The sequence below is a fragment of the Salvelinus fontinalis genome, chromosome 22 (assembly GCF_029448725.1).
Source record: "Salvelinus fontinalis isolate EN_2023a chromosome 22, ASM2944872v1, whole genome shotgun sequence".
Taxonomy (NCBI): domain Eukaryota; kingdom Metazoa; phylum Chordata; class Actinopteri; order Salmoniformes; family Salmonidae; genus Salvelinus; species Salvelinus fontinalis.
The window spans coordinates 3,145,807-3,169,798 of record NC_074686.1 but is presented as its reverse complement, the minus strand read 5'-3'; the positions used below and the strand labels follow the sequence as shown (position 1 = coordinate 3,169,798).

At 43.3% G+C, this 23,992-nt stretch overlaps 1 protein-coding gene across 1 annotated transcript in view; it reads left to right on the top strand.

The window, feature by feature from the left end:
• LOC129819552 (oxysterol-binding protein-related protein 10-like) overlaps window positions 1–23,992 on the top strand; it is a 121,269-nt gene that overhangs the window by 71,422 nt on the left and 25,855 nt on the right. The window contains exons 6-7 of the mRNA XM_055875903.1: window positions 4,426–4,651; window positions 17,714–17,841. Coding sequence (XP_055731878.1) covers window positions 4,426–4,651; window positions 17,714–17,841 — 354 coding nt within the window. The remainder of the gene's footprint in view (window positions 1–4,425; window positions 4,652–17,713; window positions 17,842–23,992) is intronic.

Here is a 23,992-nt window from a genome sequence, read left to right as displayed (position 1 = left end):
ATAATAGAACTCGCTGGGAATCGTCAGTGTGTGCGTAACACCATTTGAAGGATGTTCAAGCTCGTGACAGTTTTCCAGTAAAGGAGGCTGGTCCCTGACAGAGGGAGACTGTGGCCTAATTCAGTCAGGCTATCTCTACTGATGGGCTGTCTGTCTCTTTCTCTCTCTAAGTCAAGTTTGTGTTGAATCAACCGTGAGTGTGAAGTCTCACGTCTGCCACCTGAGAGGGATTTGTTTTTAGATTCTACTGCAGCGTACTGTCTTGGGCTCTGTAGGAAATACTCTTAGGCTTGATGACCCTGGGCTCCGTCTCCTTTTTTCTCTCTCATACTATTCCCTCTCTCTCTTTCCTTCCATCTCTCTTTCCTTCCTTCCATCTGTCTCTTTCCTTCCTTCTATCTCTCTCTCTTTCCTTCAATCTCTCTCTCTCTTTCCTTCTATCTCTCTCTCTCTTTCCTTCTATCTCTCTCTCTTTCCTTCTCTCTCTCTTTCCTTCTATCTCTCTCTCTCTTTCCTCCATCTCTCTCTTTCCTCCATCTCTCTCTTTCCTTCCATCTCTTTCTCTCTTTCCTTCCATCTCTTTCTCTCTCTTTCCTTCCATCTCTTTCCTTCCTTCCATCTCTCTCTCTCTCTCTCTCTGGAGGTGTTTCTATGTAAAAGACCACAGCTGTCTGAGGTCTCAAACTTGACTGAGTGTAAAGGCGACGGGTTGTTAAAAAAAGGTGTATGTGCTGCCCAATGGCGTGGGGCTCTACACACTCAGCCCATGTTAAGCCTCGTGAAAATCAGGGCTGACTCCTCATGATAGGACACAGGACCTCTGTCTGAATGCTGGGATGGATGAGAGTTGTGGACTGATCCACTGAGCTGCGGCTACTTCAGTCACATATACGGACGGACCTGTTGGGGGTCAGTCCGGTAACAGTTGCTTGTGTTTTTGAAGGAGAACATAAAATTGCAGCGCGGTCCCAATAGAAAAGCATTTAGTCACTTGATTTTAATTGTAGTGTTTGATGTACAAAATCTCTTGACGATACGAAATGTCACCAGAGGCTAGTCCTATCAATAACGTCCCATTTGTTCTGTTTGAATTGTAGTTTGATTAGCTCCGTATTCTTGCATGAAGGGAAGTACCACAGATATACCCCTGACTGTAATGGTTCTCACTGAATCTGTCAGTCAGCAAAACAACGGATGTGCCATTTGAAGACTGGGCTGCTGTGTGTGTTTTGTGTTTTGGAATATTCATTAACTGAACATAGCTGTCATCGAGACAAAGGGTGGCTACTTTGAAGATGAAATATATTTTGGTTTGTTTAAACACTTTTTTGTGTGTTATTTCATAGTTTTGATGTCTTCACTATTATTCTAGAATGTAGAAAATAGTACAAAATGTAAGAAAAACGCTTGAATGAGTAGGTGTGTCCAAACCTTTGACTGGTAATGTACAGTACATGTAAACAAGGGGTGGAAAGTGACTGGTAGCAGGAATATAAATACTTATGGTAATATACTAGTGGTAATACAGTGCCTTCAGAAAGTATGCACACCCCTTGACATATTCCATATTTGTTGCGTTAGACTGAATTCAAAATGGATTACATTTATTGTTTTGTTCACCCATGTACACATAATATCCCATAATGACAAAGTGAAAACAGGTTTTTAGAAATGTCGGCAAATTTATTGAAAATGAAAGTATTCACAACTAATTTAGGCTCGCCATATCAAAGGGGTTGAATATTTGTTGACTGAAGACCTTTCTCAATTGAATCCATTTTAAATTCAGGCCGTAAAACAACCAAATGTGTAAAAAGTCAAGGGGTGTGAATACTTTCTGAATGCAATGTATATACTGTACATGTAAACAAGAGTAATAGTGACCAGTAGCAGGATAAAACAGATACCCAGAGAGTAGCTGCTAGCTAGAATTGGCACTGTGGTTTACAGGCTTTTCATGTCATTCTCAGCCTCCCAGAGGTGAGTCATACAAGGATCCAGTCCCAAATGATGAATCTATGACGCATGGAGAAAATCATAATACCTTTTTGAGTTCCTCAGTAATTAGTCGAAAAACATTTATTTTATTCAATTCATAAGGAATGATTCATGTTAAAGGTATAGTTATTCAAATATGAAGTTAACACATTTTTGACATACCGAGGCGGTTGTCGCTTCATTCACACAGAATGTCCATTAGCTAGTTATTTAGCAACATCCGGCATATTCTGTCAAGTTTTTTCCCCCCCGAGCATGTGGCAATGCTAACTGAAATACACTAGGCTGATTCGTAGCCTCCTTTTTTTGAGTGAGAGCTTTCCCTAGGTAAAGTTTGTTGTCTGCTGCCCTGGCATTCTCAGGGTCACGGTGAGGTCAGTGCATCTGTTTCTCGGGGAATTTGTACAGCTGCAGCCGTTCCCACAGAAACTAAAATGTAACATGGGGAGAGAAGGTGGATGCCGAACACGTATTCTACATAATCATCTGTTCATATCTGTCAAATATAACCCCTTCAACTTTTAGTCGTTGACAAAGTTGGCAGCTAAGGTTGAAGAGTGGTAGCTAAAGTTTAAGAGGTACATGTATGAGTCAATGTATTGGATCTGAATGTGAAAGTTACTCTGAAAAAGTGGGTTCATTAGTTTGTGATAATAAGGTCACTATTGGTGTCAATGAGTATGCTGTTGAATTCAAACCATATGATTTCGCTATATACAGTTGAAGTTTGAAATTTACATACACTCAGGTTGGAGTCATTCAAACTCGTTTTTCAACCACTCCACAAATTTCTTGTTAACAAACTATAGTTTTGGCAAGTCGGTTAGGACATTTACTTTGTGCATGACACAAGTAATTTTTCCAACAACTGTTTACAGACAGATTATTTCACTTATAATTCACTGTATCACAATTCCAGTGGGTCAGAAGTTTACATGCACTAAGTTGACTGTGCATTTAAACAGCTTGGAAAATTCCAGAAAATGATGTCATGGCTTTAGAAGCTTTGGATAGGCTAATTGGCATAATTTGAGTCAGTTGGAGGTGTACATGTAGATGTATTTCAAGGCCTACCTTCAAACTCATTGCCTCTTTGCTTAACATCATGGGAAAATAAAAATAAATCAGCCAAGACCTCAGAATGAAAATTGTAGACCTCCACAAGTCTGGTTCATCCAGCAATTTCCAAACGCCTGAAGGTACCACGTTCATCTGTACAAACAAAAGTATGCAAGTATAAACCCCATGGGACCACGCAGCCGTCATACCGCTCAGGAAGAAGACACCTTCTGTCTCCTAGAGATGAATGTACTTTGGTGCAAAAAGTGCAAATCAATCCCAGAACAACAGCAAATGACCTTGTGAAGATGCTGGAGGAAACAGGTACAAAAGTATCTATATCCACAGTAAAAACGAGTTCTATATCGACATAACCTGAAAAGGCCTCTCAGCAAGGAAGAAGCCACTGCTCCAAAACCGCCATAAAAAAGCTAGACTACGGTTTGCAACTGCACATGGGGACAAAGATCGTACTTTTTGGCAACAAAAATATAACTGTTTGGCCATAATGACCATCGTTATGTTTGGAGGAAAAAGGGGGAGGCATGCAAGCCGAAGAACCCCATCCCAACTGTGAAGCACTGGCAGCATCATGTTGTGGGGGTGCTTTGCTGCAGGAGGGACTGGTGCACTTCACAAAATAGATGGCATCATGAGGGAGGAAATGTATGTGGATATGTTGAAGCAACATCTCAAGACATCAGTCAGGAAGTTTAAAGTTTGGTCACAAATGGGTCTTCCAAATGGGCAATGACACCAAGCATACTTCCATAGTTGTGGCAAAATGGCTTAAGGACAACAAAGTCAAGGTATTGGAGTGGCCATCACAAAGCCCTGACCTCAATCCCATAGAACATTTGTGGGCAGAACTGAAAAAGCGTGTGCAAGCAGGGAGGCCTACAAACCTGACTCAGTTACACCAGCTCTGTCAGGAGGAATGGGCCAAATTTCACCCAACTTATTGTGGGAAGCTTGTGGGAGGCTACCCAAAATGTTTGACCCAAGTTTAACCATTTAAAGGCAATGCTACCAAATATGAATTGAGTGTATGTAAACTTCTGACCCACTGGGAATGTGGTGAAAGAAATAAAAGCGGAAAGAAATAATTCTCTCTACTATTATTCGGACATTTCACTTTATTAAAATAAAGTGGTAATCCTAACTGACTTAAGACAGGACGTTTTTACTCTCATTAAATTTCAGGAATTGTGAAAAACTGAGTTTAAATGTATTTGGTTAAGGTGTATGTAAACTTCCGACTTCAACTGTGTATATATATATAAAAAAAGTGGACTTCTATTTCTCCAACAGCCTCACTCAGATTTGAAATTGACCCACACCCTCTAACCCTGTCCTGTCCTCCCTCAGGTGATGAGCCAAGCAGAGTGTCAACAGAAGAACCTGGTCCAGTCCATCGAGTCCCTCCCCACGCGAGGACCCCTTTCCTGCCTGGACCAGGACCTCCTGCTCCTCAAAGCCACGTCGGCTGCAACCATGAGCTGCCTGGGAGAATGCCTGAACATCCTGCAACAGACTCAGACCCACAACCAGCCCCAGGCCTCCCAACCCAACCACACCTGCGGTCCCTCCTCCGGTGAGTCCGCCACAGGCATCCCCCACCCCGTCTCCCCTCAGACCCCGACAGCAGCTGCAAGGGCCTTAAAAGGAGAACATCGTTCTGAGAGAAGCCTTACTTGGCATACTGACTAGATCCATGAGAGAAAATCTGGTACTTACAGGTATCCAAGAGAAAGAAGGAGAAGTTCCTGAATCTGTAGTTAGAGAGTTCCTCCGTACAGCGCTTCAGATTCCACGCGAAGCTATCGACAAAATCCAACTCGAACATGTACACTGCTTCGGACAGAGAGGGCAAAGGTATGAACGGCCAATCGTTGCCAAATGAGCTTTCTTTAAAGATAAAATAATGGTTAAAAGCCTGGGTAAGACTTGCTGGCATGAAAATAGGCATGAATGACCAGTTCCCGAAGGAAATTGCAGAACGGCGTAAAGTTCTGTATCCAATTTTCTAGGAAAATAGATTGAAAGGGAAATGTGTAGCTCTCGTGGTCGATAAACTGTATATTGATAACCAGTTGTTCAGAGACATAAACACCACGCCATGGCTATTCTAAAAATTACAAAGTTCTCATAGAGGAGGCAAATAATGAAACACACAATTCTAGCTCTGTTACGGATTGTAATAATACATATATATATATATATATATAGCTTTTCTCTCTATCTTCAAATATAACTAATTGGAACACAAAAGCACATTCAACATGGCAGAGATAAAAACACAGCAGACAGAATGTACTGTATGTGGTTATGTGTGGATGTATTGAGATGGATGGTGTGGTCTGTGTTTAAGTGAATGAGAAAGGAAATAGTTGCATATCCCAGAACCAATGTATGTCTGAGAGCTTTCAATTTTGTGCAGATGAGGGATATAAACTCAGCAAAAAAAGATATGTCCTCTCACTGTCAACTGTGTTTATTTTCAGCAAACTTAACATGTGTAAATATTTGTATGAACATAACAAGATTCAACAACTGAGACATAAACTGAACAAGTTCCACAGACATGTGACTAACAGAAATTGAATGTGTCCCTGAACAAAGGGAGGGGATCAAAATCAAAAGTAACAGTCAGTATCTGGTGTGGCCACCAGCTGCATTAAGTACTGCAGTGCATCTCCTCCTAATGGACTGCACCAGATTTGCCAGTTCTTGCTGTAAGATTTTACCCCACTCTTCCGCCAAGGCACCTGCAAGTTCCCGGACATTTCTGGGGGGAATGGCCCTAGCCCTCCGATCCAACAGGTCCCAGACATGCTCAATGGGATTGTGATCTGGGCTCTTTGCTGGCGGTGGGTTTGTGACGGTGGGTTTGTGCCCATAGGCGACGTTGTTGCCGGTGATGTCTGGTGAGGACTGGCAGAAACAGGTGTACAAGCCCTCAGTCCAGTCTCTCTCAGACTATTGTGGACATTCTGAGCACTGATGGAGGGATTGTGCGTTCTTGGTGTAACTCGGCAGTTGTTGTTGTCATCCTGTACCTGTCCCGCAGGAGTGATGTTCGGCTGTACCAATCCTGTGCAGGTGTTGTTACACATGGTCTGCCACTGCGAGGACGATCAGGTGTCCGTCCTGTCTCCCTGTAGCGCTGTCTTAGGCGTCTCACAGTACGGACTTTGCAATTTCTTGCCCTAGCCACATCTGCAGTCCTCATGCCTCCTTGCAGCATGCCTAAGGCACGTTCACGCAGATGAGCAGGGACCCTGGAAAGATGAAAGGCCTCTTTAGTGTCTTAAGTTTTCATAACTGTGACCTTAATTGCCTACCGTCTGTAAGCTGTTAGTGTCTTAACGACCTTTCCAGAGGTGCATGTTCATTAATTGTTTATGGTTCATTGATCAAATCAAATCAAATGTTATTTGTCACATACACATGGTTAGCAGATGTTAATGCGAGTGTAGCGAAATGCTTTTTCTTCTAGTTCCGACAATGCAGTAATAACCAACGAGTAATCTAACCTAACAATTCCACAACTACTACCTTATACACACAAGTGTAAAGGGATAAAGAATATGTACATAAAGATATATGAATGAGTTATGGTACAGAACGGCATAGGCAAGATGCAGTAGATGGTATAGAGTACAGTATATACATATGAGATGAGTTATGTAGGGTATGTAAACATTATATTAAGTGGCTTTGGTAAAGTGGCTAGTGATACATTTTTACATAAATTTCCATCAATTCCCATTATTAAAGTGGCTGGAGTTGTGTCAGTATGTTGGCAGCGGCCACTCAATGTTAGTGGTGGCTGTTTAACAGTCTGATGGCCTTGAGATAGAAGCTGTTTTTCAGTCTCTCTGTCCCTGCTTTGATGCACTTGTACTGACCTCGCCTTCTGGATGATAGCAGGGTGAACAGGCAGTGGCTCGGGTGGTTGTTGTCCTTGATGATCTTTATGGCCTTCCTGTGACATCGGATGGTGTAGGTGTTCTGGAGGGCAGGTAGTTTGTCCCCGGTGATGCGTTGTGCAGACCTCACTACCATCTGGAGAGAATTATGGTTGTGGGCGGAGCAGTTGCCGTATCAGGCGGTGATACAGCCCGACAGGATGCTCTCGATTGTGCATCTGTAGAAGATTGTGAGTGCTTTTGGTGACAAGCCAAATTTCTTCAGCCTCCTGAGGTTGAAGAGGCGCTGCTGCGCCTTCTTCACAACGCTGTGTGGGTGGACCAATTCAGTTTGTCCGTGATGTGTACACCGAGGAACTTAAAACTTACTACCCTCTCCACTACTGTCCCGTCGATGTGGATAGGGGGGTGCTCCCTCTGCTGTTTTCTGAAGTCCACAATCATCTCCTTTGTTTTGTTGACGTTGAGTGTGAGGTTATTTTCCTGACACCACACTCCGAGGTCCCTCACCTCCTCCCTGTAGGCCGTCTCGTCGTTGTTGGTAATCAAGCCTACCACTGTAGTGTCGTCCGCAAACTTGATGATTGAGTTGGAGGCGTGCATGGCCAAGCAGTCGTGGGTGAACAGGGAGTACAGGAGAGGGCTCAGAACGCACCCTTGTGGGGCCCCAGTGTTGAGGATCAGCGGGGTGGAGATGTTGTTACCTACCCTCACCACCTGGGGGCGGCCCGTCAGGAAGTCCAGTACCCAGTTGCACAGGGTGGGGTCGAGACCCAGGGTCTCGAGCTTGATGATGAGTTTGGAGGGTACTATGGTGTTAAATGCTGAGCTGTAGTCGATGAACAGCATTCTCACATAGGTATTCCTCTTGTCCAGATGGGATAGGGCAGTGTGGTTGCGATTGCATCGTCTGTGGACCTATTGGGTCGGTAAGCAAATTGGAGTGGGTCTAGGGCACATATGTCAGAGTCAAGGCCCGCGGGCCACATCCGGCCCGCGAGAAGGTTTTTTACGGCCCCTGGGATGATCTTGATTTATTATTAGAACCGGCCCGCAGACCGCAGCAAGCCGGCAGCCCGCAGATCTTTTACACGCACCAATACTACATTTCCCACAATGCAACGGTGACGCACCGAGCAGTAGGCTGCTTCATTTCAATATTTATTGGCACAGCAGTCGTCAGCATCACAGTAAAATTAACTTTCAGATACCCATCAAAAATGGCAAAACGGAAGGTGGACACTGAGAACCGGGGGTTTCAAACAAGGTGGGAGTCGGAGTATATGTTCACGGAGGTAGCTGGAAAACATGTGTGTCTTCTGTGTGGAGAAAGTGTGGCGGTACTGAAAGAGTATAATCTGAGACGACATTATGAAACGAAACACGCGGACAAAAACAAGAATATGGACATGGAACAAAGGCTACAAAAGGCAGAGGAATTAAAACGAGGCCTCAAATCTCGACAGGCTCTGTTCAAAAAAGCCAAATCACAAGGCCAGGCTGCTGTCAAGGCCAGTTTTATTTTGGCAGAAGAGATCGCTAAATCAGCCCGGCCATTTACGGAGGGGGATTTCATCAAAAACTGCATGATTAAAGTTTGTGACGAAGTTTGCCCAGAAAAAAGGCAACTCTTTTTAAATGTGAGTCTGAGCAGAAACACCATTGCCGAGAGAGTAGACCAGTTGTCCATCAATCTAAAAGAGCAGCTTGTGAAAAAGGGAAAAGATTTCATTGCATATTCCTTGGCTGTGGATGAGAGCACCGACATTTCTGACATTGCCCAGTTGTCAATTTTCATCCGCGGAGTGGACTCCAGCCTAAGCGTGACAGAGGAGTTTTTGGCTTTACGTCCTATGCACGGCACAACTACGGGGCATGATTTGTATGAAGAGGTGTCAAGATGTGTAAATGAGATGGAGCTGCCTTGGGAAAAACTCGTGGGTTTGACAACCGACGGAGCACCTGCGATGTGTGGACACAGGAGCGGACTGGTGGCGAAGATACGGGAAAAGATGCAAGAGGAAAACGCGACAGGTGAGCTGACAGCTTATCATTGTATCATACACCAGGAAGCGTTGTGCGGTAAAGCCTTGAAAATGGAGCATGTAATGAGCATCATCACGCGCACAGTTAACTTTATCAGAGCCAAAGGTTTGAATCACCGCCAGTTCAAGGCATTTCTGACGGAGTTAGAAACGGAGCATGGTGATTTGCCTTATCACACAGAGGTGCGATGGCTAAGCCAGGGAAAGGTGCTTCAAAGATGTTTCGAGCTTCGTGAGGAGATTTGTCTGTTCTTGGACAGCAAAGGGAAAGACACAACACAACTCCGAGACGAAATGTTTCTGTGTGAAATGGCTTTTCTGTGTGACATTACGAGTCATCTGAATGCAATGAACTTGCAGCTGCAGGGTCGGGATCATGTCATCTCTGATATGTACAGTACAGTGAAGGCATTTAAAACCAAACTGACTCTGTGGGAGACGCAGATGCGGAAAGAAAATTTGAGCCACTTTCCCAGCTGCCAGACCATGAAAGAGAAGCTCTCTACCAGTGCGTTCCCGAGCGCACAGTTGGCTGATAAAATAGGTATGCTTGCCGCTGACTTTCGACGCCGATTTGCTGACTTTGAAGCACAAAAAAGCAGGTTGGAACTGCTCGGTAACCCATTTGCTGTTGACGTGGAAAGCTCACCACCAAACCTCCAAATGGAGTTGATTGACCTCCAATGCAATGATGCACTGAGGGCAAAATATGCGGCAGTGGGTGCTGCGGAGTTCGCCCGTTTCCTCCCCGACACAATGCCCCAGCTGCGCATCCAGGCTGCTCAAACGTTGTCTATGTTTGGCAGCACATACCTGTGTGAACAACTGTTTTCTTTGATGAACCTGAACAAAACATCACACAGAAGTCGACTTACTGCTGAACACCTCCACTCAATTCTGAGGATTTCCTCAGCTCAGAGCCTTACCCCGAACATTGATGAACTTGTGGAAAAGATGGGACACCACCAAGTATCACCCTCAACCTCAAACAAGTGAACATTACTGTGCAATCACATATTTAGAGTTTTTACTCAGTTCAAGTTTAAAAGTTAAAGTTTAATATTTGTTTTCACTGCATGTTACTTCTCCTTAAACAAAGTGTTGTTTTTGATTAATAGATTTTTGCACTTTATTTTATTGTATTTCAATCCAATTATATTTTAAAAATATTTCAGTTGAGTGGATGATAGAAAATTGCTATTATTGTTTTTTTCTTTGAAGTAAATTTAGCCCACTTTTGCTAAAATAGAAAATATAGGCTACTGATGGTGCCTTGAATACCGGTTTCTTTCATTTAATGTTCATGTTATGGGGATTTTTATATAAAGGAAATTTGTCTTTTGTGTCTGTTGAAAATTAAAGATTACTGACAGAGCCATAAGAAAATATTGCTTTATTTATCTGATCATATTGGAATATATTTGTTAGGTTTTCAGTAGGTTCAATTAGGTTCACTAGACTATATGCGTCATTTAAATTTTTTTCAATGAACATTCGAACAGTCCGGCCCTCGGCTTGTAGCTAAATTTTTTATTTGGCCCTCCGTCCATTTGACTTTGACACCCCTGGTCTAGGGTGTCAGGTAGGGTGGAGGTGATATGGTCCTTGACTAGTCTCTCAAAGCACTTCATGATGACGGAAGTGAGTGCTACGGGGCGGTAGTCGTTTAGCTCAGTTACCTTAGCTTTCTTGGGAACAGGAACAATGGTGGCCCTCTTGAAGCATGTGGGAACAGCAGACTGGGATAGGGATTGATTGAATATGTCCTTAAACACACCAGCCAGCTGGTCTGCGCATGCTCTGAGGACGCGGCTGGGAATGCCGTCTTGGCCTGCAGCCTTGCGAGGGTTAACACGTTTAAATGTTTTACTCACCTCGGCTGCAGTGAAGGAGAGCCCGCAGGTTTTGGTGGCGGGCCATGTCAGTGGCACTGTATTGTCCTCAAAGCGAGCAAAAAAGTTATTTATTCTGTCTGGGAGCAAGAAATCCTGGTCCGCGACGGGGCAGGTTTTTTTTTGTAATTCGTGATTGACTGTAGACCCTGCCACATACCTCTTTTGTCTGAGCTGTTGAATTGCGACTCTACTTTGTCTCTATACTGGCACTTAGCTTGTTTGATTGCCTTGCGGAGGGAATAGCTACACTGTTTGTATTCGGTCATGTTTCCGGTCACCTTTCCCTGGTTAAAAGCAGTGGTTCGCGCTTTCAGTTTCACGCGAATGCTGCCATCAATCCACGGTTTCTGGTTTGGGAATGTTTTAATCGTTGCTGTCGGTATTACGTCGCCGATGCACTTTCTAATGAACTCGCTCACCGAATCAGCGTATTCGTCAATGTTGTTGTTGGACGCAATGCGGAACATATCCCAATCCACGTGATCGAAGTAATCTTGAAGCGTGGAATCAGATTGGTCGGACCAGCGTTGAACAGCCCTGAGCGCGGGATCTTCTTGTTTTAGTTTCTGTTTGTAGGCTGGAAGCAACAAAATGGAGTCGTGGTCAGCTTTTCCGAAAGGAGGGCGGGGGAGGGCCTTATATGCGTCGCAGAAGTTAGAATAACAATGATCCAGGGTTTTACCAGCCCTGGTAGCACAATCGATATGCTGATAGAATTTAGTGAGTTTTGTTTTCAGATTAGCCTTGTTAAAATCCCCAGCTACGATGAATGTAGCCTCAGGGTGTGTGGTTTCCAGTTTACATAGTCAGATAAAGTTCGTTCAGGGCCATCGACGTGTCTGCTTGGGGGGGAATATATACGGCTGTGATTATAATCTAAGCGAATTCCCGTGGTAGATAATGCTGTTGACATTTGATTGTGAGGAATTCTAAGTCAGGTGAACAGAATGTATGTTGTTATGATCACACCACGTCTCGTTAATCATAAGGCATACCCCCCGCCCCTCTTCTTACCAGAAAGGTGTTTGTTTCTGTAAGCGCAATGCGTGAAGAAACCAGCTGGCTGCACCGACTCCGTTAGCGTCTCTCGAGTGAGCCATGTTTCAGTGAAGCAAAGAACGTTACAGTCTCTGATGTCTCTCTGGAATGCTACCCTTGCTCGGATTTCATCAACCTTGATGTCAAGAGACTGGATATTGGCGAGTAGTATGCTAGGGGATGGAGAGCGATGTGCCCGTCTCTGAAGCCTGACCAGAAGACCGCTTCGTTTGCCCCTTTTACGGCGTCGTTGTTTAGGGTCGCCGGCTGGGATTCGATCCATTGTACTGGGTGGAAGGCAAAACACAGGATCCGCTTCGGGAGAGTCATATTCCTGGTCGTAATGATAGTGAGTTGACGTTGCTCTTATATTCAGTAGTTCCTCCCGACTGTATGTAAAGAAACCTAAGATTACCTGGGGTACCAATGTAAGAAATGACACGTAAAAAAACTAAATACTGCATAGTCTCCTAGGAACGCGAAGCGAGGCGGCCATCTGTCGGCGCCGCAAGTAGGTTCTGAAGCATGCATGGGAAACAAGCATGGGAAACAGTGTTTAAACCCTTTACAATGAAGATCTGTGAAGTTATTTGGATTTTTACATTTTAGTTTACTTTTATAATGAATTATACATCTTATTTATTTATTGCCCTATCATGGGGAACTACATTTATAAAATAAATTATACATCGAATGTATTTATTTATGGTCCTATAATGATGGAACGGTCCACAACCCTATACCCTAGACACCCACCTGAATGACCCAGATACTAAGGAGAAGCCCCTATCTGTTTTATGGGCCTGCTGTAAGCAGCCTGTATGCAGCCAAAATGCGGTCAGAGACCTAGAGCAGCACTGCCCCCTCAAGATTCTGAGCCTGCCTGGCAGGACAAAGCCAAAGCCCCCTGAAGGGAGAGCATAATATTCAAGGAAATTCTCAAAACTGCTAATGAGAACCTTGACGACCTTGTACCTAGCCGGTGGGGATTCCGATGGGGTGCCCCCAACCAGGCAGTGGCAGTGCTGGCAACACAAGCTGCAGTAACCCATGGGGAGGGGGGTCACACTTGGACATTCAGAGAGGGGGCATATTATTGAGCCCCTGGTGGCACAAAATCAAAGGTCTGACTGCACGGAGATGCTTGGGAATATGGTCACTACGGGGGACCATATTGTGGGTGTTTCAGGGGAAGGGGGGTATATCTGACCTCCATCTAGGACGTGACAATGGTTAATCAAATCTCCCGATTTCTGTCCATTTTTTGGCTCCGTTTTGCAGGCCTTCTCATACAGCTGCAACTGTATATGCATTTGTAAATCCAGACCTTTCTTGAGTTGGGCTATGGGATGGTGCAACTTTTGAGTCTATGGTTGTTGTGGGGGAAAGGGGTTGAGTGTGTGTGGGTGTGTGTATCCCACAACTGTTGCGAGGGAGTAAAAGATGTTATGGACAATATAGGATGAGTCACAATAATTGTTTGCTATAATAATAATTGCTTGCCATAATGTTCATTTAATGTGGTAAATGACTATTGTAGCTGGAAACGGCAGAATAAAAATTTAAAAAAAGGAATTTCTACATAGGCCCATTATCAGCAACCATCACTCCTGTGTTCCAATGGCACGTTGTGTTAGATAATACAAGTTTATCATTTTAAAAGGCTAATTGATCATTAGAAAACCCTTTTGCAATTATGTTAGCACAGCTGAAAAATATTGTAGTGATTTAAAGAAGCAATACAACTGGCCTTCCACTTAAGTCAAATTTTGCATTGACGTCATTGGAAGACTAACCGAACATTTGGAAGTTAGGATTCGCCCATTCCAGAAAACCTTCCAGCTTTTCACATTTTACTCCTAGTTCAGGATCAGTTTCGGGTTTTAAATACATGGTTATATTTGACATGAGGTTGGGGTTGAGCTGACCCTAGAGCAGTACTTATATCTTCTTTTCTGGTGTTCTTATTGATGTCCCAGCAGCCACCCTGCCCTGTACGTCAGACAGGGGGTGGTGTGGGACCACCAGGCCGCAAGTACAAACCCGTTTCTTTCCACTGCCTTGCTCACAATGCGTCGTCTTGTGGGGGACCTGCTGTGCCTCGGCTCCGGCATGAAACCCCCCACGCACTGAGTTGTTTTGAGTGTTGGGGTGTTCGGTTTAAGGGTAACTAGGGTGAAGGTGGCACTGGCATGGATGTTTTCCAGATTAGGACTGTGGCACACTGGCATTGAAGTGTTTGGTGGGGGGCAACATCCATTCCATACTGTCCTGCGCCAACCCTTGGAACAGCCACTGCATGGGCAGGGTCACATTGTTGCATGGCGCCCGAAAAGCGTCAAGCACGAGGTCGGACCACAAATTGGCTGACTGGCACGGTCCCTCCGGGTCCCCCCCTTAGAAATCTATTTGGCGCTGTGAGTACTGTATGCCTGGAGCTTTTTAAAGGTCTTTGTGAAACTTCCGGAAATATTGAACTTTCTATTGGGTGGCCTACTGAGTGATGTCATGGAGGAGCTGGCTGCTCGTTGCTTTCTTGGTTCTCATGCTCCCACTTCTAAACAGCTTGCTGATGGCCCATTTGAAATGCTTGACGTGGAGCGTTTCCTTTTTGGAGATCAAAATCTATAAAGGAATGAATTGCCTTGCCAAGAGTTTTTTATTTTATCCCCATCGTGAAATAACTAGCAAATGTGCGATGTCTCCAAATGGTACTAGGGGCAAATCAAGTGGCATTTCACACAAATGAATGAGAGGGCTGAGTGGTTGAGACTTCTTTCTTGTATGGGAGGTGGGGAGGAGGGAGAATGTGTCTGTTACTTGAACTCTGTGAAGCGTTTATTTGGGTTGCGATCTGAGGTGCAGTTAACTCTAATGAACTTATCCTCGGCAGCACAGGTAACTCTGGGTCTTCCTTTCCTGTGGCGGTCCTCGTGAGAGCCAGTAAAGCGGCACAAATGAGGAGCATTGAGGTCGCAGCCCTGAAATGGAAGATAAAGCCATTTTGAAAAGCATACTCTAGTGCATGAACGTTTTTCCGTACAACACCCCTGGCCTGCAGCGTAACCCTGTTCACACGCATGTCTGTTTTCATTGACGCGCTCTCTCTTTAAGGTGCTTCTTCTGCTTTTGGCGGTGCGTCATCTTCAGTGTGTGACCATCACTAAGCTCACAGCTATTCAGTGACAGCCACTGGATATCATCCAGAAGGACAAATTGATTCATTCCTGGCATGAGAAAATGTATTTTCTTTCCCCAAAAGAATGGACAACTGCAGTGATTAATTTTTGTCCTCCCCTACAAATCTCTCTCACTCTCATGATCTCCCTGAATAACATTTGAATAACTGCTCGTAGAATAACAGCCCGAATTGCATCACGTATAACACATGTTTTATGTTCTATTTATGTTCTATTTATGGATATTTCATTAGTTCCCTCACTTCTTATTTTTGTTCCTTTGACAAATATACATTTATTTTAACTACAGACTAAATAGGTAGAGAAAATGCAACAAAGCAGGGCACCTCAGCAATGCAAAATGCTGGACCTCCGCAGTGCTGCCGCTCGTTATACGGTACTCTCTCATGTGCATGCATTTTTAAATGGAGGATACCATTAGCTACAGTAGGGGGTTTGCTGCCCAGAGTACTGAGGGCTCTGCCTGCCAGATCAACAGAAGCCTGCATGGAGGGCAGTGTCAAAGCAGTCTGACACCCTGGGTACCTTCGCCAGTCGACTCGGCTCAACTGGACCATCAATAATGGATACGAGAGAGTAGAGCGACGAAGGTGCATTAGAGTTAACCCAATTTGAACTGGGGGAGGAATGGCATTTTGGAAACGGTCCTCCACTCTACTTACAGGGCCTTGATCGCATGGACTTGCATGAGGTAGGCCGCAGCCTGCGCTCGAGCTCACCCCACGAGATAAGTAGCTGAACTTGCGTGGGTGTACACTAGTTATAGACCGGAAGTCATGTGACTTGACTGATCACGTGTCAAGGTGGGCACTGCAGCGCTTAGCCATCTCAACAGACACTCTTTGTAGGGTCTTTCGTTTGGTGGGTTATTTGTGCTCATCAAAATGGTTAAACAACTGAAACGGTCCCATGCCGCTGGTCGATCAAGTTACAAAGATTTGGCCATACACGTACAGGCGGGCACTGAATGACATGCAGGGGGAAGTGGAACAAATTGAATACACGGGTTACAGCTACCTCCCTCTCCATGTCTAGTCCTTGATATCTGGGAAGTCGTGACTTGTATTAACAAGCAAGAAAAATAAAATCGCCTCATCATAGGCACAGACACGACACAACGGCATCTTAATCACAGTTGACCGTTTCCATAACTTGTTCATATCCTAAATGTATTCACATCAAACACATTTACAAATGACCAGTCGTTTTCAGACACATTTCTGTCCGAATGCATTGTTCCATTTTGATTCTTCCTATCGTTTTGGAAACTGCTCACTCTCGTCCCCGAGTGGAAGAATGTGATTGTTGTTCTATTCTCTCGTTCCTTTCCCATACTCTATTGCCTCATTGCAGCAGTCCTGTAAATTGTCTTCGATTTCAATTAGACGTGTCATGGAAAGACACAAAACACTGTGTCAAAGGAAAGACCATGCCCTTCAGATTTAATAGTGTTACAGAAGAAAACGTTCTCACAAAATAGTAGCAACAGAAGAATTAGACTGGTGACCCTCAGGACAATGATTCCTCACCAGTCCTGCAGGCTCTTTCAGATTGTTTCTCATTTCCAGCTTCGAACACTTACCAGTTTTTGAGTCATAGATTCTGCAAGTCAGAGCCGCAAGTCTATCGTTCGTATACTCTCACAAACACTCAGATTCCATTTCCTGTTGTCTTGTCTCTGTGTGCTCGATCACCCTCATATCCCTATTCGATATCTATCTCCGTAGTTTTTTTGTTTAAAAATGTAATAAAAAGCTTATCTGATTTCCAAAGAAAATAGAGAATGATGTGGATAGTTCACTGCTATACCCACCTTTTCTATTCATATACTGTCTATACACAGCATTATATACTGTATAAGTAAATCAATATACACTGAGTGTACAACACATTAGGACCACCTTCCTAATATTGAGTTGGACCCCCTTTTGCCCTCAAAACATCCTCAAAACGTCAGGGCATGGACTCTGCAAGGTGTCTAAAGCGTTCCACAGGGGTGATGGCCCATGTTGACTCCAATGTTCCCACAGTCGTGTCAAGTTGGCTGGATGCCTTTTGGGTGGTGGACCATTCTTGATACACACGGGAAACTGTTGAGTGTGAAACCCAGCAGCATTGAAGTTCTTGACACACTCAAACCGGTGCGCCTGGCACCTCCTACCCCGTTCAAAGGAACTTAAATCTGTTGTCTTGCCCATTCTCCCTCTGAATGGCACAAATACACAATCCATGTTTCAATTCTCAAGGCTTAAAAATGCTTCTTTAACCTGTCTCCTCCCCTTCATCTACACTGATTGAAGTGGATTTAAGTGACATCAATAAGGAATCATAGACTGACCAGGTAAATCCTAATGTTTTTTTACACTCGGTGTAAGTCAATCAATACCAGGTGTCCCTAATGTTTTTTACACTCGGTGTAAGTCAATCAATACGGATCAATGAAGCTTGAGATCTGGCCAAAGGCTCATAGATCCCAGCTGTCAGTGTACCCCCCTGAACGTGGTCTGAAATCAGTTGGTTCTGACCCTCTAATGCTCCCTTTGCAGATGGTGTTCCTGGTTGGACTGTACCAAATTCACCCTCGGGGGAGCAACTGAAGAACGGTGGCCCGACCCCTCTACGCTCTGCAGAGCCCTCCCCAGCCCTCAGGAAAAAAATCCCCCATGGTGCTGAGGTAAGGGGAGATTTACTCTCTCACACACACACACACACACCTCTTACCTTAATTACTCACCATATGCAGTATACTCTCACACATTGGGCCTCTGGGGTGTCTGTACGCGTGTGTGTTGCATCCCTGGTTATTAAAGGGGCCAGGTTCTTTTAGAAGCATCTCGAAAGTGGTGGTTTATTGTAACTTGACAGAGGAGACGACATGACTGCTTCCAAAGACCTCTCCATCTGCACCCGCTTTAAGGGCAGCTGAGCTATTACCCAGGCCATCAGCCGATAAGGGCCTATCAATGAAGACATTTTGAACCAATCATAAACATGCAGACCTTGATCATGCACGCTTTAGCGACTGCACTGTGAGCGTAACACTTGCTGTATATTGTCACACACAACATTTGTTTTTCATGTGGTGCTTTTCACGCTTGAGAGAGAACTTCAGCGTATCGAAGTCATGTCCTGTGTCAGAGCAAGGAGAGGAAATACAGTCATTTTATTTGTCACATGCGCCGAATACAACCGTTCAAATGCTTACTTACAAGCCCTTCATTAACCAACAATGCAGTTTTAAGAAAATAAGAGTTAAAGAAATATTGATTAAATAAACTAAAGTGAAACAATTAAAGCGTAACAAGAAAATAACAATAATGAGGCTATGTACAGGTTAGTCGAGGTAATTGAGGTAATATATTCAGTACCAGTCAAAGTTTGGACACCCCTACTCATTCCAGGGTTTTTCATTATTTTTTATATTTTCTACATTGTAGAATAATAGTTAAGACATCAAAACTATGAAATAACACATATGGAATCATATAGTAACCAAAAAAAGTGTTGTATTTGAGATTCTTAAAAGTAGCCACCCTTTTCCTTGATGACAGCTTTTCACACTATTGTGTGTTAGTTTAAGCAGACTGCTTGTCTGTTGTGACTTAGATGAAGATCAGATCAAATGTTATGACCAATTTATGCAGAAATCGAGAATTCCAAAGGGTTCACATACTTTTTCTTCCCACTCTGTATATATATTTGATGGTATGTATAGACATTATGGATAGAATATTTAGTATATTTGTAGAATACATAGAATAGTATATTTTCATTTTATTTGATTTAACCTTCCTATAACTAGGAAGTCAGTTAAGAACAAATTCTTATTTTACAAACACTCACCCGAACGACGCTGGGCCAATTGTGCGCCGCCCTATAGGACTCCGGATCACGGCCATTTGGGATACAGCCCGGGATCGAACCAGGGTCTGTAGTGACACCTAGCACTGAGCTGCGGTGCCTTAGGTGTGCCACTCGGGATATACAGCAGTAGTTGAATAACAAATACTTTATTTATGTGATCAGCACTGCTTGTGGCGAAGAGATACAGTATATCTGTAATTTACTCAGCATGTTGAGTATGTACCTACTGTATTTTGTGATATAGGATGAATGTGCATATCTGTTCTTAGAGGATTTCCAAAACGACAAATAGGCAGCCTGTGGGATCCAAATGAAAAAAAACGTACTGAACATTTACGTGTAATATACAAAAGTAAGAGCATATCATTTGGCTTGGTTTACAAAGCTGTGGAATCACATTTGCTGCTTAAAAGCATTTCACTAGGCATTGTGCTATCAATGAAGAGATGAAATGGTCGCAAAACCGAGACTCGTGATGACGCGATTGCGTTTTTCCTCTGTTGTGAAATTCCATTGCAGTGACTGTGTTGCTCAGAGGGGCGTAGGAACTCAATGCACTTCTAACATTTTAATAGTGATGCTAGTGCCGGTTATTGTGTGCGTGCGTGTGTGTGTGGGGGGGGGGCTTCCCATGAATATCTAATAGAACAGTGGAGTTACAATGTCACAGAAATCGCTCTGTCATTTGAATCACATTGAACTTTGATTCTGACATTATTATTCCATCATCCCAGTTTGAGCGATATTTTACATTCCCGAATGAGATCAAGATTAACGAGGAGATTGTCCCCTCTAACACATCGGCTGTCATGCCAAGACATAATAACCCTGTCAAATGTAACAATTATAACATTACTTTGTCATAAATGCTTGTCATTACAGATGAATTCCAGCCTCGTAATTACCAGACTGATTATCGCTGCGCCATTCTATCCGTGTAGCGTTTTAACGTCAACTCACGGGATCAGGCAGCTCACGGGGATAGATGAATTCATGTCAGTACACACATCTCAATCAGAATACACAATGAGGTTGAATCGGGGGGGGTTGGTGGCTTTTTGATCTTGATGCTGAGAATAATTGCAATCCGGACAAATGCCATCATGAGGTATACAACAGGTATTATAAACCCGACTTGTAATTTAGAAGGATTGAAACGTAATGTAACAGGCTTTGTATGGCAAAGTAATAATTAGTAATAGACCGAGGACTGTAAATCGCTTAATGTGTCTCTGTGGTGACATTTACTACTCTGTGGATTCCCTGTACATTTTCATCGTAATAAGTAAAACATTGATAATAAGACTAAGTCAAATGCTTAAGGCAGTTATATTGTGAATTATTATTATTTTTTTTTTTATTATGTACTAGGCCTACAATTGAACTACGTCTCATTTCCACACAGTCTCATTTTGCAGAGGGTGTTAGATAAATCAATGGGGAAGTTTGATATGGTCAGTTGACTTGGTGTGTCGACAGGCTTAATCAGTGGTTATGTGTGGTGCCATCCTCATCTGGACTCTCTCCCATTTGGCTTTGGGGCTTCCCTATGATCAAATCCAACATGACTGTGATGTATAGAGGATTTCAAGTGAGTGCTTGGAATTGGTGTTTGTTCGATGGCAGTTACTCATTAAAAGTGTTGTTTTTTTAGGGGGGGGGGGGGGGTTGTCATCTGCAAATGTTTCTGTGGACTATTGCAAAAAAATAGTAGTCACAGAACTTTGCTAATGTGGCAGAATTAGAGGAGATAGATAGTCTGGTTAGAGTGTTTCTGTATTACATGCTGAAAAGTTGTTTTTGGAAGTCTGCTTTGTTGAGTGCCATATACAGTAAATATTTCATGTGATTTCGTTGGTCAAGATCTTCTGTGCTGTGTATCTGGACTAGACTGCATCTCTCGTCTGTCTATAGGTCACAGCAATAGAGTCCACCAAAAACAATCACAGCTTACAACTTTCTGATAATTCACCCAGACTGTGTGTCTAGACTAGCAGCTAGCTACTTCTCCAACCCCCCCTTTTTGTTCTGATGTGCGAAGCCAACGGTTCTAGGACTGGAGTGGCCTGTCGAGGAAGAGGGCCGAGAGGAGGTGGAGCTAATTGCCAAGGCTCATTAGTCCAGCTCGACACAACACTTTTATATTCTAACGATAGCCGACACCCTCGTATATTCTCAATGAATTATTCTCGCTCCAAGCAGGGGAAGACGGAGCGTCTGCCATCTTCTGCTTCAGCCTTAGTAAGGGAGAGAAGTCAAGAAGGAGTTTGAGATATGAGGAAAGGATTCATCTCAAGTGGATGGGTTTTGTAAAACTTTTTTTTGGGGGGGGGGGGGGGGATTGTGAACTATAGTGATTTTCAGGAGTTGAGATGATAGAGGTGGCTAATGGATGCGGTGGATAGAGTGATAGACAAGGGGTACATGTGCTCGTCAGAACTGCGGGGATGAACTTGGTCGAGTTTAGAGGAGCTGGTGTCAAGCCTGCCCCCTGGTGGCTTTGAAATATATTGTAGCCACAGCATCATATTTCTTTGCTGAGGTCCTTGTTACTCTTTGGCAGCCATTCTCGTTATGGGCTATAGGCTATGCTATGGCCTACTGTAGGACATATAAGTGTCTGTGTCACAGAATATGTGGTTTGATGGCTCTTAAATGCAAGGAGATTCATGCAGTATTACTACACAGTCTTCACACCTCGACTAGTCTGCGACATTGCCTTTGTAATCCCCATACACAAGCCAAGGTGAAGTGTATAGCTCTTGGAGTTTCCATACACTCTTGACTCGATGCTTATTCTCCGTTTTTTGAAAAGGCAAGGTATAAATATGCAATATTTTGGCAGGTATAATACAACAGTCCCCGCATCACTATTCTGTATGCAGAGTAGGTTCCGAGTAGAGGAATGACAGCTATTTAATTCAATTCCTCATACCAGAGAGGTAAAGATCTGATCTGTATTTTCTGTAACTTTGAAACTTGGATAATGGCTGAACAACACATGTATTTGCTGTCCAAAATGATCTGGACAGGGCTTTGTAAATCAAAACAAAGAATCACAGAGTATTCGGAATACAATATTTTAGTGATGTTTACTTTGTTTAAATGGGACCGTCTTAACACTTGTCTGGCCATTTGTTAGTTCCCCGGAGAGTTTGTAGGTGTTTTGCTTGAGTTTTTAGATGTACAGTTGAAGTCGGAAGTTTACATACACCTTAGCCAAATAAATTTAAACTGTTTTTCACAATTCCTGACATTTAACCCTGGTAAAAATTCCCTGTCTTAGGCCAGTTAGGATCAGCACTTAATTTTAAAAATGTGAAATGTCAGAATAATAGTAGATAGTAATAGAGATAATGATTTATTTTAGCTTTTATTTCTTTCATCAAATTCCCAGTGGGTCAGAAGTTTACATACACTCAATTAGAATTTTGGTAGCATTGCCTTTAAATTGTTTAACCAGGTTGAAATGTTTTGGGTAGCCTTCCACAAGATTCCCACAATAAGATGGGTGAATTTTGGCTCATTCCTCCTGACAGAGCTGGTGTAACTGAGTCAGGTTTGTAGGCCTCCTTGCTTGCACATGCCTTTTCAGTTCTGCCCACACATTTTCTATAGGATTGTGGTCAGGGCTTTGTGATGGCCACTCCAATACCTTGACTTTGTTGTCCTTTAGCCATTTTGCCACAACTTTGGAAGTATGCTTGGTGTCATTGTCCATTTGGAAGAACCATTTGCGACCAAGCTTTAACTTCCTGACTGATGTCTTGAGCGGTTGCTTCAACATATCCACGGAATTCTTCTCCCTCATGATGCCATCTATTTTGTGAAGCGCACCAGTCCCTCCTGCAGCAAAGCACCCCCACAACATGATGCTGCCACCCCCATGCTTCACGATTGGGATGGTGTTCTTCGGCTTGCAAGCCTCCCCCTTGCCAAACAGTTCTATTTTTGTTTCATCAGACCAGAGGACATTTCTCCAAAAAGTACAATCTTTGTCCCCATGTGCAGTTGCAAACCATAGTCTGGCTTTTTTATGGTGGTTTTCGAGCAGTGGCTTCCTTACTTTTCAGGTTATGTCGATATAGAACTCGTTTTACTGTGGATATAGATACTTTTGTACCGGTTTCCTCCAGCATCTTCACAATGTCCTTTGCTGTTGTTCTTGGATTGATTTGCACTTTTCGCACCATAGTACATTCATCTATAGGAGACAGAATGTGTCTCCTTCCTGAGCGGTATGACGGCTGCGTGGTCCCATGGTGTGTATACTTGTGTACTATTGTTTGTACAGATGAACGTGGTACCTTCAGGCGTTTGGAAATTGCTTCCAAGGAAGAACCAGACTTGTTTCTTTCTGAGATCTTGGCTGATTTCTTCTGATTTCCCCATGATGTCAAGCAAAGAGGCACTGAGTTTGAAGGTAGGCCTTGAAATACATCCACAGGTACACCTCCAATTGACTCAAATGATGTCAATTAACCTATCAGAAGCTTCTAAAGCTGTGACATCATTTTCTAGAATTTTCCAAGCTGTTTAAAGGCACAGTCAACTTAGTGTATGTAAACTTCTGACCCACTGGAATTGTGATACAGTGAATTATAAGTGAAATAATCTGTCTGTAAACAATTGTTGGAAAAATGACTTGTGTCATGCACAAAGTAGATGTCCTAACCGACTTGCCAAAACTATAGTTTGTTAACAAGAATTTTGTGGAGTTGGTTGAAAAACACCAACCTGACTCCAACCTGAGTGTATGTAAGCACTAAGTAGGTCTAATACTTTTTACATTAAAAAAACACTTATTTTTCAATTCAATGCCGAGACACTATTTGTTGTTAATGTAACGATAAATACACATCATTTTTAATGCATTTTAGGTAATTTCTGAAATGTAGCATTTTGATATAAAAATACAGATGTCGAAATAGTCAAGCAATGGACCTAAAAACTGTCTGGGG